The 24473-nt window shown below is 36.8% G+C and overlaps 1 protein-coding gene across 5 annotated transcripts in view; it reads left to right on the top strand.

The window, feature by feature from the left end:
* GRIK1 (glutamate ionotropic receptor kainate type subunit 1) overlaps positions 1-24473 on the top strand; it is a 361362-nt gene that overhangs the window by 210805 nt on the left and 126084 nt on the right. For all 5 annotated transcript variants that reach the window (XM_025449799.3, XM_025449798.3, XM_025449800.3 and 2 more), the window contains exons 2-3: positions 14008-14175; positions 17534-17791. In XM_025449799.3, the coding sequence (XP_025305584.1) occupies positions 14008-14175; positions 17534-17791 (426 nt within the window). The remainder of the gene's footprint in view (positions 1-14007; positions 14176-17533; positions 17792-24473) is intronic.

Genomic DNA, 24473 nt, shown 5'->3' with positions numbered 1-24473 from the left:
GGCGTGATCCTGGAGACCCGGGATCGAATCCCACGTAGGGCTCCCGGTGCATGGAGCCTGCTTCTCCCTCTGCCTGTGTCTCTGCCTCTCTCTCCCTCTCTCTGTGTGACTATCATAAATAAATAAAAAATTTTAAAAAAATAATAATAAAAAAATAAAAATTTAAAAAAATAAAATTAAAAAATGACTAATTTTTAAGTCAATGAAGAAAAATGCATTACTTTAAAAAAATCTATAAAGTAACAAAAATGCAAAAACGTCTTTTAAAATGTGTGAAATACAGCCAAAGCTGTGTGAAGATATAAATATGCAAAACCAAATGCTTTAATAAATAAAAAATACAGATACACTTATAAATTTTCAACAGTTAAAATGAAAGAAAGTAAAATTTAAGTGTAAGAAGAGATACACAAATGTCACACCAGTAATATTCTTCAATTTTTCAAAAAGGGCTAACAAATTGATTTCTTGGCATAATCCTAAGAGAGGGGTTACTGCTGCCTTATACTAGGTATTTTTCATGATTTTGCCCGACAAAATAGTATGAAAATCAATATACTTGACATGCAGGCTCATATTTTAAAAACTGGTAAGCTCAAAAGAACACTGATATAATTATATCATGGCTTATGCCTTTAATTCAAGTATGGCCAATGCAAAGTGAAACAGGGATGGTGGATATTTAGAGATGAACACATTATGAGAAAACTCAACAAAAAACATAAAATTAAGTATTTAATTATAGTCCAGGAAGGCTAGTGGATGTAGATACACACAGAAAAATACAATCAATTGCAATTACACCTGTTAATTATTCCGCAGTGAGGTTGGGGAATAATACATAATCACTAATAACCAAAAATACATATCATAAAATATAAAACTCAACTGTCGAATAAAACCCTCTAAAATACATAGGAAAATATATTAATGTGTAACCTGTTTCTGAAAACTATAAAATAAAACTAATATATGTAAATATCTTGATATAAATGCCCATGTTCTTAGAAAGATGGGTGGTTTTTTATACTTCCAAAAAATAATTTGTCGATTTAATGATATTCTCAAAAGAATTTCAACAAATAAATAGGCAAAAATTTTTAATAAAATCTTATATAAGAGATATTTATACAAGAGATATATAAGTAATCTAGGAAGGCGTGTCCATTTGCCCTGAAAGCATTAAAACTAGTATTCACACAGTATAATGCTGGAGTGTACATAGGCAGAAAGGTCAACATAACAGAATAGTCAGGAACCTAAATTATGTACTAACTCAGTATGTGACGAAGGTGGTAAAACACATCAGTAGGTAATTATATATATCACTAGGTAATTATATATATATAGCATAATTATATTAGCTTTCCCCTAATAGTACACGCTAGAATAAATTTCAAAAGAACGAAATAACTAATTATAAAAAAGTAAAAATCTTCTTTGAAATCCTAAGAGTAATTATGTATGTGAATATTTATCAATTTGGTGGATAGAGGAGAAACTTCTAATCATAAATTTTCCAACAGTTCCACTGGGTTAGATTCCGTTACTGTAACAAATGACTTCCTCCGAACAGAACAGAAGCTTTAAATAATCAAAACCCCTAATCAAAGGGGCTTTCTTGCTAATGGCCATAGTGAGCTTGTTATAGGCTCTGCTCTCAAGTCATCCCTCTGGATCCCAGGCCACGGGAGCGACTGTTACCTATATTGTCCCAGTCACTGAGAGGGAAATGAAAAAAAGCTCTGAAAGTTGTCCTGGTGGCAGTTAAGCCCTCTGTCCAGGAAGTGACATAGGTAACTTTTGCTCACAATTCAATGGCCAGAACTAGTCACCTAGCCCCATCCAGCCCCAAGTTAGGCTTATAATTTCTTCATAACATTCAGAGGGAAAGAACCAGAAATATTAGTAACTGCTACAGATGTTTCATGTTTCAAGGAGAAAAAAATCAATATATTTGACATTATAAAAATTTAAACATTTCTCTGCCTAAAAATCTAATCAGCATTAAAAGCTGAATAATAAATAAAAAACAATATTTGCAATAAAAATGTCAAAGGCCTTAAATCCTTATGACTAAGAGAGTAACTTACATCAATAACAAAAAACAATTATGTCTCAAAATATAAAAAGGGCACAGAACAGGAACAAGTTATTTAAAATTACAGACCTACAAATAGGTAGTAAATAAGTCTTAAAAATTAAATTCATCCATATTCAAAGACATGCATATTAAAGCAATAATAAATACTTTCTGCTACAAACTAAATTTAAAACCATACAGATTGTCTTTCATGAATAAATAAATAAAACTTATACAGATTGTCTTTCATGAATAAATAAATAAAACTTTTTTAAAAATATAGTTAAAAAAATAAAATAAATAAAATAAATAAAACCATACAGATTTTTGGGAAGTGGCAGTTCAGTTGGACATTTCTACACAGTGGATACAAAGTACTTACACAAGTCAGCTTTCTCTTCTGCATGGCATGGCGGTTTAGCATCACTAAACAAAAGTTTACATGGTTTATAACTTAAGACCTAATAAATACATTTCAAAGTATTTTTGTTTCTACTGGCAAAATCACAGAAGCACCAAACATCAGTCATAATAGGATTTATAATGGTGAAGAATCAGTAACAACTTACTAAAAAAAAAAAAAAAAAAAAAAAAAGTTGATTAAGTAAGCTATGATATATCCAATGAAATATTACACAACCATTAAAAATAAGACTTGTTTTCAGGGGGAGATGCCTATGGTATAGTGTCATGTGAAAATGCCAGGGGATAATAAGATAGTATCATCTTAATTTTTTTCAAAGAGAATTCAGATATACATAGGAATAGAATGGAGGAAAAATCACCAAAGTATTAATGATAATTGTTTTACATTGGAGTGATTATATTTCATTGTGTTTCCCTTTCTTTCAACTTTTTGCCCAATTAATATGTTTTTAAAAACAAAATTATTTAGGAAAAAAAACAATGTTTATTTGCATAGCAGGCAGTGGTATCCATCATGAGAGTTCACAGAGTACAACATATTTAAAAATATAGGTAAATAAGTAACAAAGAGAATTTCCAGAGAAAATTTCCAGAGCCTAATACTTTTGAAATAAGTGATGCATGCTTTCCAAAGTTCCTACTAGTGGCATTCAATACATAGATCCCTCTGTGACATAACATTTAACTGTGCCTTACTTTTTAAATCAACTTGTAGCTTTCCTGGATACATGTCATAGTCAAGTTTATCTCTCTTCAACTGGGACCCAGATGTTTCACAAAAAGATTTTCTCTGAGAAGTACCTTCATAGAGCTTTACTCACTATGTCAATGCAAACTGTTTATTTTATAGTGTTGGACCTTAGAACGTGACTATGAGCAAATCTAAGAGGGTATTCTCCACTCAAATACCTTCTGGACTAGCCTACTTGAACGATAGTAAATACAGAATCTCAATTTGAGACTTTTTAAAGGAAAGGGGTCATAGAAAACATGTGAGCATTTAAACCAGACCCCTTAACTTTTTGTGATATTCTAAAGCACTATTGTTGCCTCGTTCACCATTTTGTACAATTTTTAAGTCAGTAAACAAAAAATTGTCTATATTTTTGAGATAAATATACATAGAGGTTAAAAAACTAATAGAAAATAATAAGAAAGAAAAAATGTAGCAAAGGACTTTGCATTTAAAATATTTACATTGGGACACCTGGGTAGTTCAGTGGTTGAGCATCGTGCCTTTGGCTCAGGGCATGATCCCTGGATCCCGGGATCAAATCCCACATCAGGCTTCCCATAAAGAGCCTGCTTCTCCCTCTGCCTATGTCTCTGCCTCTCTCTCTCTCTCTCTCTCTCTCTCTGTCTCATGAATAAATAAATAAAATCTTAAAATAAAATCAAAGAAAATATGGACATTAAAAATAATAAAATAAATAAAATATTTACATTAAATGTCAAGGACTTTCATTCCATCCACAACATATCTTTGAAATGATTGATTAAAAGATGACTTTTCCTAGGGCACCTGGGTGGCTCAGTCATTGAGCATCTGACTCTTGATTTTGACAGGTCATGATCTCAAAGTCCTGGGAGCAAGCCCGGAGTGGGGTCTGCATTCAAGTGGGAATCTGTTTGATTTTCTCTCCCTCTGCCCCTCCCCCCTCACATGTGCTTTCTCTCTCTAATAAATAAAATTTAAAAATAAGTAAGTAAAAAAAGATTACTTTTTCATGAAATACAGACCATCTTTATGCTTATATTATTTTTTAAAATGGAGAAAAAGAAGTAGAAATCGATGTTATAAATCTAATACTGATTTTTCAAAAAACAGTGTCATAATCAGAAGGTTTTTTTTCTGATCAAGAATCTGGGGTCCAACTTTTCCTTACGATGAGCATCAAAACAATATTTAAGACTGCAAATTATTTTTGTCAGTCCCAAAGAAAGCAGGTCACTGGATCAAATTTTTCAAAATGTGTGTTTCTCAGGATAGAAATTCTACTGCATACCCCAATTACAAGGAAAACTGTCCTATCATTGAATGAATGAGAAACCATGGACTAACCAGAGTCAGACTGCTTTTTTATTGTAGTATTTCTGAGAGATTCATATGTTCTTGTGCAGTGTGGATTTCCAAAAAGAAATGATCCTAAGCAATGTTTCCTAATCATACTTGACCACTGAACTTCCTTTTGGGCATAGCATCTCATGGGTGACTTCTGTGCACACACACTGGTAAACACTGATCTGTCAGAGCAGTGAACTTCCATTTGTTCTGGCTTCAGACAACAGTTCTCATCTTTAGTAGCAATATTTCCTTTTTCAGTAAGGAGAAATTTCAGCTTGAGAAGTAGAAATGGGGGGAAGAAAACTAGACAGTTGTGATGAAGTGTATTATATGGCTTCCTTAGGACTATAAGTTGTGAACTTGGCCTATTCCATTCATTCAATAAGTAGAAAATGATGTTTAGTATGAATATGTGCCATTTAAATGAGGTGTTACAAGCTTAAAATCTAACCACTCTCAAAGACATGAGAGCGATCACAGAATTTCATAAAAGTAACTTCGGCATGACTCTTTTCGCAATATTTCTGGTTCCTGCCTGAAATCTGCAGTTGAATAGGAGATGAGCCATTCCTCCAAGGCTTTAAGGTGCTGGCAGCCTGAGGAAAGTGAGCCTTTAAGAAAGAGTCAGCATTTAGAAAGACCTTGGGGACCAAGGGACAAAGGGATCAATCACTGCCAACAGGGCAGAAAGAGGGAAGTCAGGCAGTCTCTACAAGCCTCAAGAACCTCCTCTTTCTCCTCAATGCTCTCATAAGCCTCTCTGTCTTGGCAGAGCATCCTACTTCATCAGGCAGGGTTTAAAGGCACAAGGAAGAGACTCACTCAACCCAACTGAATGGTCATTTTGGGGGGACATTGAATTCATGTCCAAATGAATTGGACATGCCCAAATCAAGACATTTAGTCCTGTCAGAAGGCAAGAGTTAATAAACGTCATCTCTACCCTCAACGAACAGTTAGGCTCCTGACTTACGATAATTTTACACCAGAATGAATCCCCCAATTATGCACTAGATTATGTTATCTGAAGAGAAGGAAGAGTTCACCTCTGGAGCTTGAAGAATCAGAAAAGAGTTCATGTTGGAGGGAACAGAGTGGGTTTCTTATTCTGTTATGAAATAATTGACCGCTGTACATAGTTTCCTTTTCTGTAACTTCTCACCATTTGACTGGAAGCTCTGCTGATGGCATGAACCACATGCTTCCATCTTTGTATCCTCCGCTGTTGCCAGAATAATCATAGATATTAATAGATGGCCAAAAATATTTGATGAACTGAATTAAATTGAATATTGACTATCACTAGAATAGAGTACTTTTGGCTTTGGATATATTATTTTTCTTTTTTAACGTGCAACTCCAACTTATTAAGAAAAACTACTGGCAGCATGTGCTAAGCTGCCCATAACCCATAATCTTTCCCTTAACTGACCTTTCCCATGACTGCTACCATCTGAGGCATCTCAGGGATTCCTTACTCTGAGACATATTTTCTTCCTCCTTAAATGTCATTCCTACTGATTTTATGTAGCTCTCGTTGAGACATCACAGAGAGTTTGGATATTATTATTGAATTGGGGGTGACATCAAACCCCATCCCTCCTCTTCAAAGGACACCAATATCTGAAGAAACATGTATAAAGTTTGTCCAACACCCAGACCACTGAGGCTGTCCTTACCCTCACCTTTGTCCTTAATCAGGATGTCGTGAAAGGTAAAAATTTGGGTACCTCTTGTCCATTCATTCTCCACTAGGTCAAAGTACATCTGCTTCCCATCCAAATTCACCTTGCATGAAATCTTTACCAAGGCTAAATCAGTCTCCAAAAGTAAAACAAGAAGAGGTGAGCTGAGTGGGGAAGAGAGTACTATCTAAGGGAATCTTAGAATTTAAATGGGTAGCCTTGAAATTAAAGGTGCAGTAAATATAGGCTTAAAGTAAATTGCTTATGATGTAATAAACTAGAATTATGGATGTGGCAATAAAGAGAGGCAATATAATACTGTATATTTAAGGAGCAGCCATCAGCAAACAAATAGATCAAATTGCCATCTTGTTTTCTGTTGATAGCTTCTGGAATGGTTATTATTCCACAGGAATGCAAAACAGGAGTCGACACTACTGAAGCTTTCCATTTCTTGATTGCCAGCTAATAGTTTTACCCTTTTTTCCTGTATGACCTCACACTTTGTCGCAATGGGCACACAACTGCTAGTTAAGGCAGGAAGCGAGGTTTATTAGGATTTGTGTAATAATAAATGTTGGCCCTGTCATATTAAGGCTAAGACAGAAAAACAGAATAAACAAAGAAACTCAGTGTGTTGTGTAGTAGTTTGTTGCTTTATTTGCAAAATCACATCAGAGAGCTAAAGACTGTTAATTGAAATATTAAATAAAATAACATTTTACAAAGGGGAAAAAAATGGTAATTAAGAGCATTCACTACCGAGATTTTCTTGAGGTAGTTGTGATACCGTTTTGGTTTCCTAGGGCTGCTGTAACAAATGACAACAAAGTGTGTGCCTTAAAACAATAGAAATCTATTCTAAAAAAAAGGAAAAAAGAAAAGAAAAAGAAAAAGAAATCTACTCTCTCACAGTTCTCTAGCCCAGAAGTCCAAAATCAAGTTGTTAACAGGGTCCAGCTTCCCCTGAAGGCTCCAGGAAAGATTGAGTTCTTTGCCTCCTCCATCTGTGGTGGTTCCAGACAGTCCTTGGTTTCTGACTGTATCATTCCAATTTCTGCCACTCTCCATCTACTCTTGCTCTTAGATGATGTCAATCCAGTCTTATGGCTTTAAATACTACCTAAGCATAACCTTCAGTGTTGATTCCCAAATTTCTATCTCTAGACCAGACCTCTCCTACAAAATGCAGACTAGTAAAGGTGGCTTCCTAGTTGACATCTCCACTTGGATTTGTAACAAGCAGCACACAGTAGTCATGCTCCAAATCAAGCACCACCCGCTTATTCATCTCAGTGAATGTCAAAAGCTTGATGTCACTCTTGACTCTCTTCTTCTTCACTTACAATTGATCAGCAAATCCTGCCAGCTCTGTCTTCATTTTTTTTTTTTAAATTTGGTCACTTTTTGCCATATCCCAACACTACTAATCTATACCAAACTGTCATCATCAGTTACCCGGATTATCACAGTGCCTATGGTTATAGTTACCTTATACTGTAGAGGCTTTGGTAGCAAATCTCTGCTTTCTCTCATGCTCCTCTCCCTCTTCAGTCCATTCATAGTACAGAAAACTGGGTGAATTTTAAGAACCCAGTGCCATGTGTGTCTTCTTTGCTCTCACACGACTACCATATTCACAACTCTTCTGACATTACTGGTCACCAAATGGGTGGGAGTTTTCCCACACCAAGCAATTCTCTGTGACATCGTCCTACAGTTTATCTCAATTTTGAAACTACCTACCTGGAGATAGTGTTAGATTTCACAGGATAAGACCTCAATCCCATGAGACTGTCCTGCTGCTTCAGATACCAATAACTAGTAGGTCCCCAGGTTACCCACCACTACTGTCTGATTCAGTTGCAGATCAGAGGTTTCCAGGACTTCCTCCTTCTTGGGTTTGATTATTTGTTAGAGCAGCTCACAGAACTCAAGGAAACACTTATATTTGTCAGTTTATTAAAGGATACAGATGAAAACCAGATGAAAAGAAACATAGGGCAAGGTTTAGGAGGGTACCAAGCACAGGAGCTTCTGTTCCCATGGAGTTGAGGTCCCACCCCCATCACTACCCCATCAGCCTCCCCATTTGTGGATATTTTCACTAACCTGGAAGCTCTTTGAAGTCCACCCTCCCGGCCTTTTATGGATGCTTCATTACATAAGCATGATTGATTCACTCATTGGCCACTAACAGTTAGTTCCACCTCTAGCTTCTCTCCCCATCTTGGTGGTCAGAGGGTAGAACTGAGAGTTTTCAACTCTCTGATCACATGGTTGCTTCTCTGGACAACCAGCCCCCATCCTTAGGACCCCCAAATCACCTCACCAACATGACGAAAGACAACTTTGATGGAAAAGTTTAGAAACCACTACTTTGGGTTTACCTTAGGTATCCTTGCAAACAGTCCAGCAGGAAATTCCAAGCGCTTTAGGAGCTCTGCACCAAAAAAGAGCATGAAGACCAATATATATTTCTTCTTATAAGTCTTGGTGTCACATAGGGTGATCCTCTTGAAATATGCCATTTCCCTACTCTACTGGAAACCCTCCAGTGACTGCCCATGTCACTCAGAATAAAATCCAGGGTCCTATTATGGCCTATAAGGTCCTCTGTGATATGCTCCAATCCACCCCCATCACTACCCTAAGCTCATTTTCTACCAGTCCAGACCAGGCTCACCCACTTTCATCCTCATTGCTCCACAAAATTAACACCAGGCAGTTCCCACCTTAGAACATTTGTCCCTTCTGACTGGAATTCTCCTCTCTCAATATCTTCAAAGCAGTTTCCTCACTCTCTGCAGATTTTTACTTCAAAGTTACTCTCTTCATGAAATCTCTCCTGGCCTCCTACCCTAACATGTCAACACCCTTCTTCCTGTTCATGATCAGCTCCCCTTCTAGCATGTAAGCTCCAAAAGTTAGATTTCTGTCTATTCTGTTTACTGTTGCATCCCCAGTGCCAAGTACAGTGTCTGGCTTATAGGAAGCAGGCATTTTATAAATAAATAGTTAAATGAGTGAATGAATTAATAAATGAACGCATGAGCTCTTCAGTAAAGTCATAGATATACACAATCAGTTGAAGTAAAACAAAAAAAATACATCTAAATACATGCATAGTTTTATTACATTTCTGAATGGTATTATTGTAAATATATTATTGGAATACATTCACCACTACAAAGTCAAGTCAGAACAGTGTATTCCGTTTACAGGAATGATATTCAATGCTATTATTTTCATGGTTTTCTTCTTTTTCATCACCAAATGAGATGGATTCCCTGGCACAATGGAGCTTTGTTTTTCTTAAATTCCTTTTGGGAAGAAGGGGGTACATCTCATATTTCCCACCCATTATCCAGCACAGGCTCTACCTAGAGAGAGCAGGGGTGGAAACAGCAGGCAATAGTAGAACTGCTTTTCTTTACATTATGTGGCTGTAACAGGGCCTCAATTTCTACCACGTTATACTCACACCGACTTTGATTGTGATACCTCCCTCCTTTATGGAAAGCTAGTGACTGCCCAGTTCTCTTTTGTCAAGGTTAAACACAGCTTTTGTCAGGAAAAACACATACATACTCCGGAGTCATGCCAAATAAATGCTAGTTGAACTGAATTAAAATGTTGTCAGCATAAAGTGAGGGAAAGGTCTTTGGATAAAGATGGTGACTTGAAAGCACATTAAGAAGCAGGTTAGAAAGTATTCTTGGAACCTGAAAAAAATCAATCGATCAATCAATCAATGGGACCTAGAGCCAAGCTGAGTCCTTTTCAAATACAGATGATTTCTGGACTCTGCCCCTTGACATTATGATTGTGTACAAATGGAATAGGGTCAAGGAAAAGTTTGGAAACCATTTCTTTGTGTTTACCTTAACCATTCTTGCAAACAGCCCAGCATTCAATCTTAACCTTGACTAAGTACTGCCTTCTGCCTATAACGATCATGTTTTTGACCCAACAGTAGGTGGGTTTGTGATTATGACAAAATTGCCTTGGAAGTCTAGATGCAATTATGTGATGCAAACCAGAAGTTCTCATTTTTTCTCCTCCCCCGCCCCCCCGCATACTCACTACTATCCCTTATTGAAGGCAACATGTTACCTTTGCACGAAGTAGCCATGTCTGATTTCCATCTATGTCTATGTGGTCATAAAATGAAATTTTCTGTCTTGATGTGAACTTGTTGGTGCAAGAATCTAGACAGAAACACACTTGTGGTGATGGAACTCTGCTACCTAATTCTGTATTAAAATCTCAAGTGAGTTTTTCTCTGCTTACCTTAAACCACTGTACCATAAGTTTAGAATCCTGTTGGAAGAGAATTTTACATGCATAGATATGATTTCCATTGAAATTGTCCATTCCAATTTCAAAGTCCTTGTGGTAAAAAAGAAGAAGAGGAAAAAGAAGATCTTAGCTTGGGCTGCTAATAGGAGTCTCGCAGACCTGATGGCTTAAACAACAGACACTTATTTCACATAGTTCTGGAGGCTAAGAAATCTAAGTCAAGATTGGCAAAGTTGGTGTCTGGTGAGCACCTGTATCCTGGCTTGTAGACAGCTGTCTTCTCTTCTATCTTGTCTTCTTCTATGGAAGAGTGAGAGAGAGAAAGAGAGAGGCATTGAGCTTAGAAGAAAAGGGCAAGGGGGTGAGGGAGAGGGAGGGGAACCACAGAAAAGAAAGAGGAACAGAAGGAGGAACCTGGTAGGAATTCCTCTTCTTGAAATCAGGGGACCCAAGAGTACAAATGACTGAAGCTAGAAGTTGACCACATGGAGAGCCTCAAAGACTTGAAATGTCTCATTGAGAAGCCCACACCCACAGATTTTAAAAAGTCATGCATGCTTTCCTCTACTTGTATCAAAGACTCTGCAATTCAGTGTTGTCAAATCTGAAGCTATGAGGAGGAGAGAGGAAGTGACTAATACTTATGAGACTGTTCCCTTAGAATGAACTGGAATGGCTCCCATCAATAACTGTCCTGTCTCTATCAGATTTCACTTTCCTGCTACTTTCTCAGCCCTCTATATGCCTCACTTTGCTGCAGGTTCTTGGTATTCAGCAACAGCCCTTCCTAAGGGAAAAAAGGAGAGTGTGATGGGGTGTTGAACTAACGACAACATTTTTAACGCTTGTTTGATGCCAGAAAGAAAGAAAATTGCCCCAAAACGACACCTACACACTACATACACACATAATAAAAACACATATCATTCTCGTAAACTCAGGAACATTCAGCTTTATGTAAATAAAAGACAACTATATATCAAAGGAACAATTTGGAGGTGAACAGGAAAGTGCTAATTCCTCTTTATCCATGTGTGATAATACTAACTCATTTCTGGGGGATGATTGAGTTTTCAGGGCACCATTCTTCTCTCATAACATTTCCTTTACAACGAAATCCTCTAAGGTAAGCAAGGAAGCATTACTAACCCACACTTAGAGATGAAGGACATCAGAAATAATTTGATAAAGTGAAAATACACATATATAAATCAGTTATATATAGTTCTCTATGTAATAAATAATCATGTGAGCTAATTCCTTACAATAAATATTTTTAACATATATACTACATGATAATGTTAGTATCATATAATAGGTATTTTAAAAATCTATGTATAGATTGGAGAATCAAACACCTGAGTTTGTCACTAACAAAGATTGGGGACTTTGAATAAAGTAGGCAAAGTGTACGATCTCTTAGTTCACTTTTTCAGGGACTTTGAATAAACTAGGCAAAGTGTACGATCTCTTAGTTCACCTTTTCAGGTATAAAAACAGAATTGTTTTTACAATTGGAATGTTATACATGGAATGTTATAAGGCTTAAGTAAAATATTACCAAAGAGCTTTTCCATAGTAACTTTCTTCTCAATATTTAAAATTCTTAAAGAGGAAAAAGATGGGCCAAGGTCCAAAGTTCAGAATTTCTGATTCCCATTCTGATGTGTATTCCCTCCTACCAGATTGCCTATGCATTTGAGAGGTGCTTACATTTGAGCTAATGACTGATTTTCTCCTAAATAGTTGTAGGCTGAGCATCTTCACTGACTGATCTCCATAAGAATGGTGATTCTGAATAAGACACATTCTCTCTTCCTAAGAGTTCTCACCCAGTGCGTGAGGAGATAAACAAAACTTTTTTAATGCTAATAATTATGGTGGAAGCCCTAACACCAAAGAATCTCTGAACCTAAGTCTGGGCTATTCTAATTGTGGGTCAGCTTGACATCTATCTTCTTCTATTATCTGAGCTTACCACCTCACTCTGAAGCATCCACTTAACAGTTCTGAGGGAAATTACAAGTCTACCCCCAAAGGAGCTGCTTACCCCTGTCTGAGAAAAAGCAAACAAATAAACAAAGTCACTTACAAGCAAACTTTTTCCTAACATGCATTTCAGAAAAAATGTCCAGTAGGAATCTGCAGGTAAAAGTTAACATGGTCTCCTACCATGGTCACGCAGTGTTCAACTCTGGTCTCTCCGAGAACAGGGAAATGATCTCTGCGTGAATATCTCCTATCGTCAGCTCAAAAGCCAGAAACATATCCAAAGAAAGCCACAGTAATCCTGCACAAACTTGCTCAGCTTTTGTAACCTGACATTGTAATTGATTATTTAATAGAGAAAACCAGTTGAGCAAGAAATTGCAAAATAATAATAATTTTATAATTAATAAAAATTATAGATGTGTATTTGTTTACCATCTTTCAAAATAGAATCAAAGTCATTCCTTGAATTAGACGTTTGCCAATTGGAGTTCTTTTCTAAAAATACACATAGATCATACAGGTGCCTGTGCCATTTATTTGGGATTTGCAGTTTTTTATTTTTCTTTCTTCTTCTCTTCTCTTCCTCTTCTTCTTCTTCTTCTTCTTCTTCTTCTTCTTCTTCTTCTTCTTCTTCTTCTTCTTTTTTGAGTGTAGAGAGAACTTGCAAATCAATCTGGCATATACAAGCAAAGTAAGAGCTGAATTCTCCGATGAGGCTTTGAGCCCTGGTATTTTGTACTGCCGCTTGTTTGGAGATCTTCCCATTTGAGATACCAAAGGTTTAGTGCATGTTCTCTCTTAGGGGAGCAACACATTTCTCTGGAGATAAGATGCAGGATGGCTTTGAGGCGAGACCAAACAGTTTCTCAAAACAAAACAAACAACCGTTCTTTAAATCTGCCCAGTGCACTTTGGAAGGTACTAGAATATGACCCCAGAATTCTGGGCCATAAGAAAAGAAGAAATGTTTTCATTTTGAAAAATTTAAGTGTATGTGTGTCTCATTTTGACCCCACTCAACTTTCTGACTGATTTCTCTGGAGTCGAAAAGGTCTGCTTTTGAATCGAAAGAGCTTCATTCTGAGGAAGGATGGTCCTGCCAGATACAGCTCAAATTATGTTGAGGTCAACCACAGTGTGATTCATGTCCCAACTGCAGGAAATCACCCTCCACCACGTTATCAGTTTTATTTGACATGATACTAAATATTTGGAATACATTGGCCATCTGAGAGGTAACATACAGTCCAACTTTGGCTTTAAAATTTTAGGCATACAAATAAAGACCAGTTTATGCACAGGTGACAAGCGCTGATACATTTTAACATTGGGTTGTGGATCTGTTCTGACCATCACTCCATTTATTGGGGGGGGGGGCTTTTGTTTGAATCTCTTATATTCATCTTAAAATACGGCACAATGATGTGACTAATGCATCCCTTTTGCTATTGCAGGAGGCATTTTTGAAACTGTGGAAAATGAACCCGTTAATGTCGAAGAATTAGCATTCAAGTTCGCAGTCACCAGCATTAACAGAAATCGAACCCTGATGCCTAACACTACGTTAACCTACGACATCCAGAGAATTAACCTTTTTGATAGTTTTGAAGCCTCGCGGAGAGGTAACTATTTTCACATTTTTAAAAGCTTTTTTGGGTGATGTGTCTGCCCTACAAGTCACCTTTTTTGCTACCTGCCCTTTTTCAGAGTGGACATTTTTGTGTAAATGGGTTGCAGGAAATCTCGGTCCTTGATGTCACTGTCCAGTGCAATCTGAACCATCCTAATGGATGTTGCCTAGCTATGTTTTCTGGGCCATTCTGATTAGCTCACCCTTCAGTGCCCTCTACTCTATGATTAACCGGTTCAGCTGTGAATGGAAAATGTCAGGCTTGATCTGTTTTTCCTTCCTGAGGCTGAGATACCACCATGAAATTGTACAGTGCAGTCAAATAAAACTTTGTGGAAGGTCATATGCACCGAGCATGTGGAAATGCCCACAGCACGCATAACTCACATCCTGAATTTTAACAGGTTGTAAACTACTGGGTTTACGTAGCATCTCCTAAGCTTTTTTTTTTTTTTTTACTCTTTTCCACAAAATCATAGAAATATAAAAAGTAAACCAATGAAACAATCTCTGCATTTTTTTTCTGATTCTCTTTCTCTTCTGAATAGAAGACAAGGTCCTACGAAATAATCCAATTTAGATATAGGCCAGGTTTCAAAGTTTCTCATGAAAGAGCCATTGGGATTGCGAAGCTTGCTTAGACATCCCCTGAACACTTCTAAGACAACTCTGAAGCACAGCCACATTCAATACACCTGAAACTCAGCCTCTAACCAAGGAGGTATTGAGACTCCATGCAGGTGTTTGTATGGAAACCAACGCTGCCCCGCACCCCCAAGTGTGTGGGGGGTGGGGGCTCTTTCCCTCATAGAGGAATGTTTTGCCCATTAAACACACACAAATAAATGGAATGTAATGAACACCATTTTTATGTCAATTGTCAAGTAACTAATACTGGTTGTTTCCACATAGAATTAACTCAGGACCATCAGATGTGTGTCCTTACACACTCTTCTGCAGGATTCTTAGTGTACTTTATAAACAAAAGGTAAAAGTTGTTTTCCAAAGGGTTCAGATGAAAAGCATATAGTATAATGGTTCTTTTTTTTCTTTAATCTATGGTATGACTATAGTGTAAGTACGTTTTCTTTTTAAAGCTGGATAGAGTTGCAGATACTACATAAGTCAGAGTTGTCTATGAACAAATAATAAAAACGAGTACTCATATAGCACTTCAAAATCATCTTTACGTGAATTATTTCTATGGGTGAGATCTCTTTCTCTGCCTCTCTCTGTCTCTCATCTCTTTCTATTTTTGTCTTTCTCTATGTCTACGTCTCTGTCTCTCTTTCTCTCTCTGTCCTGTCTCTCCGTCACACACACACACAAACATTGCTGAGCAAATATCTTAGAAAGGCAAACATATTTACAACGATACTTCAACCCACATAGAAGTGAAAGCTTTTTTTGTGGTCTCGAGTACCTGTCATACTTGTAAATTAAACACCCCCAATGCTTCTTAAAACTGGTAATTTTCTGGCAAACAGAATTCAAAAAAATTGATTTTCTGTCATGTCATATTAGCATCCCAGAGCTACATATTAGCGGGAATCTCAATCCATTGCCCATGTTAGACAAAACAACAATTCATATACTCTCATGCTCTCATTTTATCTTACCAGTGAAAACATATCCAGAAAATAAGCTTCTGAAGGCAATGGCAATTTACACTTACTGCACTTAATGCAGAAAATTATGTCTTCATATCTCAAGTAGAAATTTGGTACCAAAGAGCAGTCTCAGAAAGTTTTCCTTGTGAATGACTGTCAACATTTTCAATTACATAGATATTTACAATATGGCTTTCAAAACTTTATTATTTTTTCTCTCTAAATCAAGTCAGATAATTTTGACAAATTATATCTATATAGTTTTACTACTTATAAATTTTGTTATTACTTAATCCAAATATTTAATTATTATCTCTTGGCAGTTCCAAATTCTTTTAAATTAGTATTCAAGTATAAATTTGAAATGCTTTTAAACTTATGTAATAATGCCAGCATAAATTTATATCAGCATGAAATGAATAGACACTATTTTACATGGTTATAGAAGATAATTGATCCCAGTCTTTCTGGAAGGAAATTTGCTTAATATGTATTGAGTAACACAAAAATATCATTCCATTAAATTATAGCTGAAATCTATTCTAAGTAACGTAAAATTCAGAGAAAAATATAAGAACTAAGATTAGTAGTGTAATACTAATTATAATAATAAAAATGAGGGGCAGCTTAAATGTTCAAAAGCATCAGAAATAGTTAAATAAATGATGACCTATCCATGGAATGGGCTATTCTACAGACATGAAAAATAAATACTTTTGAAGACTTTGTAAGGGGACTTGGGGGGAAGGTGTGCTTTTAGTATTAAATTCAGTATTAAACGAAGAAAGTGATGTATCATACTGTATCTATATAAATGATTTATTTTCTTATAAACTGGAATGCCAAAATATGAATAGGTATTTTTCCAAGATGATAAAATTACAGGGCCTTTTTTTCTCTCCCTTACCCTTTAAAATATTCCAAATTATCTCAATGAGTGTATAAAATCTTATACTGAGAAAAATAAATGTTATGAATTAATTTTTAAGTACATATTGACTTGATTTTGTCAAGCTACATGTCGGCTGATGTTGAGGTGGGGAGAGACCTCACCTTGAGCTGGGTCCCTGGGCTCTGGTACAGAGCCAGTAACCCTGACTCACTCCGTTGTCTATGGTATTAGTGGGTTGGACCAAATGGCTTCTAAGATCTCTTTAAGTTATCCTATGCTATTATTCTATAATTAATTAGGTATCAGTACCACTTACTATTCGTTAGCAGTTTTTCAATAGCCTGGAATTCCTTTCTGAGTTTTGGAAAGATGGGAACTAAAGTACTTTGCAGCCACCCAGAGAATCTTCTGAATTCTTAGACCACATTAATATTCTCATTGCCACCCTGCCATAGGACAGAACTTCATTCACATGAAATTCACTTGGCAAATGTCTTGTAGAGCAGCTCTGAAGACCCCTGGGATACGCCACACCAAGCAGGGGATTTAGACCCCACCTGGTTAAAAATAATGGTGTGAGACCAGCCACTCATTTTTGATTGCAAAGAGTTGGCCCTGTAATGTGTTGCTAATCAGTGCCACATTCAAGTCTCTCAATATTTTAGTATCTCAGGGATATTGGAAGTTGATTAAGCATATTTTTCTCAACATACAGTTGGAGAGTGGAGGAGAATTTCCAACAACGAAAATAAAAAAATCATAAAAAGAAAGATGAAATTCACAGCTCTCTCCTTCTCTCCCCCCTTCCCTGCCCTCCCTTTCCACACTTCCTTGTCTGTGACCACTAGCCTGTGACCAGCTGGCTCTTGGTGTGGCTGCTCTCTTTGGCCCTTCCCACAGTTCCTCTGTCAGTGCTGTGCAGTCGATTTGCAATGCTCTCGAAGTTCCACACATACAGACCCGCTGGAAACACCCATCGGTGGACAACAAAGACTTGTTTTACATCAACCTGTATCCAGATTATGCAGCTATCAGCAGGGCAGTCCTGGATCTGGTCCTCTACTACAACTGGAAAACAGTGACGTTGGTGTATGAGGACAGCACAGGTATGGGATTTGCATGAGACCTCACCTGGCCATGTTGGGTCTGAACAAAGGGAGTCCAAGTGTTCTAAAGGCATTAACTCCTCAGGTGGGGTGCATGAGAATGCTCCTCTATATGAAGCTAACTGGAGTATTCTAATTTAGGAAGGCCATGTGTCATTGTGCCCAATTTCTTTGGATCCTTGCTGATGATCCTTCTGTCATCATACTTAGGAGGATGTTCTAAAAGAGATATCACCTTATTGATTTAGGTTGTAATCCAATAGAATATAAAAGATGTGATTTCATCTCTACAACTTTATTAAGACTGTGATCATGACTCCATTCCTCAAATAATGCAGAGAAAGTTGGAAAAGGACTATCAAATATGCTTCCAACTTGATAAGTAACTAAGTAAATGTTACATGTTAGAAAAGTTTCTAAAGTAGGTTAACAAAGAAGAATGTAGTAGGTGGTTATATCAATGAAACTGACCATTTCATAGGAAAAGGACTAAAAACCTTTCATATCCAACTGTTAATAAAGCTTGCATTGTTCCACTGCTTATTTTAGGATGCGGAACAGAACTGTGGTGCTTAGAGCCTCCATCTCACTAGGCAATTTCTCTAATCTGCCCTCATTTCAAGTTTCTTTGCTGGCACCTTTCCTTTCTGCCTTCTGGTCACATTTTGAAGTTTGTTGGAGCTTAGGCTCCCTTTTATCCAGTTAAATCCCCATGCCAGTGACTCTCCTTTGTCAAGTCCTTCTAATTTAAAACTGTTCACCATCTTGCCCTCTTCATCTCCATTAACCCCAGCACCAGTTTCCCTGAACTCCCTATACCTCACGTCAGCTTAGATGAAGAGTCCACCATCCTTTACATACTTTATCTGGCTCTTATTGAAGTAGAGTTGACACACAATGTTACACTAGTTTCAGGTGTACAACATAGTGATTCAACAAGTTTATACCTTATGCTATGCTCCCCAAAAATATAGCTACCATCTGTCACCACACAATGCTATTACAATGTCCTTAACCATAGTCCTTAGGTTGTGCCTTTTATTCCTATAATTTATTCATTCTATAACCAGAAGCCTGTATCTCCCACTCCCCTTCACTCATTTTGCCCACCTCCCACCCCACTTTCCTTCTGGCAACCATCAGTTTGTTCTCTGTATTTATGGGTTTCTCTTCTCTTTTGGTTTGCTCATTTCTTCATTTGTTTTGTTTTTCCACATATGAGTGAAATCATGTAATATTTGTCTCCATCTGACCTATTTCACTCAGCATAATAGCCTTCAGGTCCATGCAAGTTGTTACAAAACTAATTCTTTTTATAGCTGTGTTATATTCCATTACACACACACACACACACACACACACACAGGAATATATATATGCATATATTTTTATTTATACACACACCATAACTTCTTTATCCATTCATCTATCAATGAACATTTGAGTTGTTTCCATATCTTAGCTATTATAAATAATGCTGCAATAAACATAAGGGTACATATATCTTTTTTAGTTAGTATTTCATTTTCTTTGGGTAAATACCCAGTAGTGGAATTGTTGAATCATATGGCATTTCTATTTTTAATTTTCTGAGGAACCTCCATGCTGTTTTCTACAGTAGCTGCACCAATTTACATTCCCACCAACAGTGCATGAAGTTTCCTTCTTTTCTACATTTTCACCAACAATTATTCTTTTTTCTCTTTTTGATACTAGTCATTATGAGTGGTATAAGGTGATATCTCATTGTGGTTTTGACTTGCATTTCCCTGATGATGAGTGATGTTGAGCATCTTTTCACATGTCTGTTGGCCATTGGTAGATCTTTGGAAAACTATTTAGGTCCTATGCCATTTTTAATTGGATTATTGGGTGGGGGTTGGTGTTGAGCTCTATAAGTCCTTCATATATTTTGGATATTGACCCTTTATCAAATATTTTATTTGCAAAAAAAAAAAAAACACAAATATTTTATTTGAAAATGTCCTCTCCCATTCAGTAGGTTGCTTTTTTTTGTTTGTTTGGTGATGCTTTCCTTTGCTGCACAGAAGTTTTTTATTTTGGCGTAGTCCCAATAGTTTAGTTTTGCTTTTGTTTCTCTTGCCTGAGGAGATGTATCCATAAATATGTCCCTTTCTGAAGCTGCCCCTTAACTATGCATGATCCTCCACACAACCCCTAAGATGGTGAACTGTCTCATTCCACATGATAACACTCAAGTATCACTTCTTCCTTAAAGCTCCCTGAGACCACCATAGGGTTCAATGGCACTTTGCAAATTCAAGCATTATATTACATGTTTCAATTACCAGTTCGCACATCTAGGAGACTAGGAATTCCTAAACATTGGGCTTTTATCTTATTTATTTTTCTAATCTGCCACCTAACACAATTATGGCATATAGGGAAGTAGTTAGTAATTATATGTGCAAGGAATAATACTATTTACTTTCTATGAATTGTTTCTCCAAGAATTAAAATTAACTCCTTCCTTGATCTACAAATTTGGTAATAAGATTGAGAAAATTATCTGTGAAAATTAATAAAGCAAAGCACTTACATTTTTAATAGTATTTCATTTTTCATTGTCCTTTTCATCAAACACTAGTACTTATTACTTCTTGGAGGATGAATAGTAAGCCTCCTCCACTTTGCACTAAACTCTGGTTCCATTTTAAACTGTCAGATAAATGTGACTGTTCTGGTTAGAAATATGCATTTATGTATTTTCTTATACCTCATCTCATTTTAGAAAGAAGTGGAAGTAGGTGATTGGAAATATAACTTATGAATATTATATTCAAAACAGTCCTATAGGGAAGGATAAGCCATAGGCAGTCATATTCTTAAATCTTCATCTGCTTGCTGGGAAGTAAGAAACATACAATCAAACAAATTCCACAAACTATTTAAAAAGACTTGACATTGAATATTATAATTTGTAGGGCTAGAAAAGTTTTCCCTTCCTTCCTTCCTTCCTTCCTTCCTTCCTTCCTTCCTTCCTTCCTTCCTTCCTTCCTTCTAGGATCTTTGGCTGGTCAAGCGATTAAATTGACATGAGGCAGATTAACAGGAGGGAAGCAAAGTTTAATAAGATGTATACCACGTGTAAGCATGGGAGACACCCAAGAAAACTAAGTAGCTCTCTGAAATAGCCAAAGCCATTTTGTCTTTGCTAAAGACAAAAGGTGTTAGGGATATAGTCAGTTATGGAAAGTTATCAGGAAAAGCACAGTGAACAAAAGTAAGCTTATTATTTATATTTAAGTCCCTGCTTCCTCCATTGAGTAGAATTTCTAGAGATTGAGTCATCCCATCTTCCTGGTACAGTTGGAGACACTTTACAAATTAAGATTTCCCTTACACATGTAAATGTCTTTTATAAAAAGGTAACATCTACTCAGATTTCAGAGTTTCATCTGTCTGCTGTTTCTTAATAATAAACACCTTATAATAATCCCCATGCCAAAGAGACACATTTTGGGCTGGCAAATTCCACTCCCATTCAATTATAAATGTAAGTACAGTCAGATCTTCCATGTTGTTTACCTTTGTAAATAGAGAATTGCATGACCTAATTAAAGTCCTACTATTTCTCATCATGTAGTACACGCGATAGTACAAATTTTTCTCGCTATCTCTACCATCTCCAGCAAAGCAGGAGCATCTAAAGGGAGAACAAATTAGTGAATAATATTAAAACTTTTAGACTTAAGAACTGAACTAAAAGTGTGAGCATAACTGTCATAGATTTAAAATTGTATTTAGACAAAATACAATTTGTAAAAGGATAACAAAAGTTGATGTCCTAACCAACCTGATTTCAGGTGAGCACCTGTAAGTGATGGGCATTTTGCACAGGAGGAAGCTCAAACTATCATTTCTATAATTTTTATAAGAAACTGAAATCTGCTTTTCATCCCTATTAAGTTCACTTGAGCCCAGTTGCTCAATAAATACTTGCTGAAGTTGAAAATCCCAGATGAGTTTGTATGTTGCCCATTAAGTTAGAAATGATTCATGTTAAAATTATTTTGCCCACAAAGAAATTAAAAATGTAAATGAATAATCAATTGAGCCATTAATTTGGAACCCAGAGAGTAAACGAGAGTAAACAGGTCAACTGAGATCAATAAAAGCAGACATCTTTTGCCTTTGAGTGGGTTTAATACTGCTTGACTCAGGATTTTGGTTGTAGTAATTATCAAGCCATAAAAGGAGAAAACTTAGTAAACCTGAAGGAAAAGGAAGGACTTAGGTGTGCTCACCACCCGCCCTCACACCAGAATTAAGTACCCATTAAAAACACTTTCCTGGGATTTGTTTAGGAGTTTGTTAAATAGCCTGAAGCCAGCACAGATGTCTGGGGGACCAAATGGCCCAGAACTCCCATTGAAGTCAAGGGGAGCACTGTGCTTATCTCTAAGGACAAAATTCAATTCACTAAATACTAGCAAGCAGAATTCTGTCCTCTGGAAGTGAAAATGTGGAAAGACCCTAGAGAACTGTTGGGGGAGTGAAGTTTTGTTCCGCTTCATCTCTCTCTCTCTCTCTTGCCTGGATGTTCTTCCCATCAGTCACCTACTTCTCTCTGATTCCCACATTCAGAGGTGACCCTAGGCAATGAGAAATTGCTGCTCATTGGTCATCCCTCTGCTTCATTAGACCCCTGGTGGACGCCTGGCTTCTATCCTTTTGCACACATCAAAAAGAGCTGAGAAGCTGAGCACCAAATGCAGTGTGGAGGATAGTCAGCAGTTTCTGCTTTTTCAAGGCCAATCTCGGTGAAATGTAGCCACAACTATTCCTGTAGAACAGGGGCCAGCAAATTACTTTCTCTAAAGGGCCAAATAGTATATAGCTCATGATTTGTGGGTCATATGATCACGACTATTTAACTCTGCCAAGGTAGCAAGAAAACAGCCATAGACAACATGCAAATGAATGAGTATGGTGTGTTCCAATAAACCTTTATTTATAACAAAGAGGCCAGTGTGGTGAGATCAGTGACAGGGGAAGGGTAACAGGAAAGTAGGTCAGAGAAAAGCACCATATAGATCATGGAGGATTTTATAGACTATAGGGAGAGCTTCTGCCTTTCATGAAATGGGAAAACCATTGGAAAGTTTTCAGGAGCGACATGATCAGATTTACATCAAAGAAAGATCATTCTGGCTCTTCTATTGGTAATACAATACAGGCAGCCAAAGGTAAAAATAGGTAGCTTCTAGGGATCCTTGGGTGGCTCAGCAGTTTAGCACCTGCCTTCAGCCCAGGGCGTGATCCTGGAGTCCCGGGATCGAATCCCACATTGGGCTCCCTGCATGGAGCCTGCTTCTCCCTCTGCCTGTGTCTCTACCTCTCTCTGTGTGTGTCTCTCATGAATAAATAAATAAAATATTTTTAAAAATAGGTAGCTTCTAGAGAAATCAAGGCAACTGAGGAAGGTAAGTAATAGAGGAGTAAAAAATCATTAGTTTGTAGAAATAGTTTGAATGTTGAACTAGCATAATACCCTGAAGAAGTGGAGGCTGGCTGAGAGAGAAATAAAGGAGTCAAGGGTAAGTCTAAACTTTTTAGCCTCAGCCAATCAAAGGAGTTAACATCACCTGAGGAATAGGATATCAAGAGTTTGTTCAGTCATAAACATAGTGGGTTTAAATTTGTGATATCTACTACATTCAAGTGAAGACAGCTTCACTTGAATATATATTAGGCACCTAATATATAGAATGTGGTGTGAGCTGGAGATACAAATTCAAAAGTCCTCAGCATATAGATGGGACTAGATAAAGCCATCAAGGAAATGAGTTCTGGCCAGATGCCTCTAGCCCCAAGTTGACAACACATAGTCCTCAAGAGGTCTTTTTTTTTTTTTTTTTTTCATCTATGGTTATTTTTCTCAACACATTAGAGCCATGATAACTATCACTTGAAACATTATCTCAAAGCTTTACAATGAGTATTAAGTTGAAATAAGGTTAATTTGAAACAGTGATTGGAAGAAACAGTAAACTCAAGGAGAAAACACAAGAGAAATGACAACAACAAATATCACAATACCTAAATTCTTGGGTTCTGATTATGTGCCACACATTCTTTTAAATATTTTGTATAATAAACTCATTTAATATGTTCAACCACTCTATGAATAAGTGAAATAACTGTTCTTATGGTCATATTTAAATAGTGACTTAGATATTATGTTTATTACATTTCTATCTTCCCATAGAAAACAGAAATAATATATTGTCCAAAACCAATTTTGACAGAGTCTTAAAATTTCAATGTGAAGAAAATTAGCATTTTGGTATAAATGACCAAGACAAAATGAAAGATATTCAGTATGTAATCAGTGCCAAATAAAACAATAAGTAAATCTTTTCCTTTTCAGCAATCACAACTCACCCCGTTGAATTATGATGACTATTTGTGCTAGCCAGAACACTTCTGGTACATACCCTCCCACAATTCCACCTGAAATAGCTGAGGGTGGAAGTCCTTGGCACTCAGTAGCAACAAGATAATAAATCATAGCTCTTTTTTTTTCCCCTCTGTCTTCACTCTTTTCTATCCTACCTATCCACCCACTCCAGTCCTCTGCCCAGACCCTATTCAAATTTTCAGAATTCTGTTTGGAAACCAATCTTTAGATATTGCACGGAGGTATATTATTTTTAGT

This window comes from Canis lupus, chromosome 31, assembly GCF_003254725.2.
Source record: "Canis lupus dingo isolate Sandy chromosome 31, ASM325472v2, whole genome shotgun sequence".
Taxonomy (NCBI): Eukaryota; Metazoa; Chordata; class Mammalia; order Carnivora; family Canidae; genus Canis; species Canis lupus.
The sequence above is the reverse complement of the archived record's forward strand: the minus strand, read 5'-3'. Positions and strand labels throughout refer to the sequence as shown.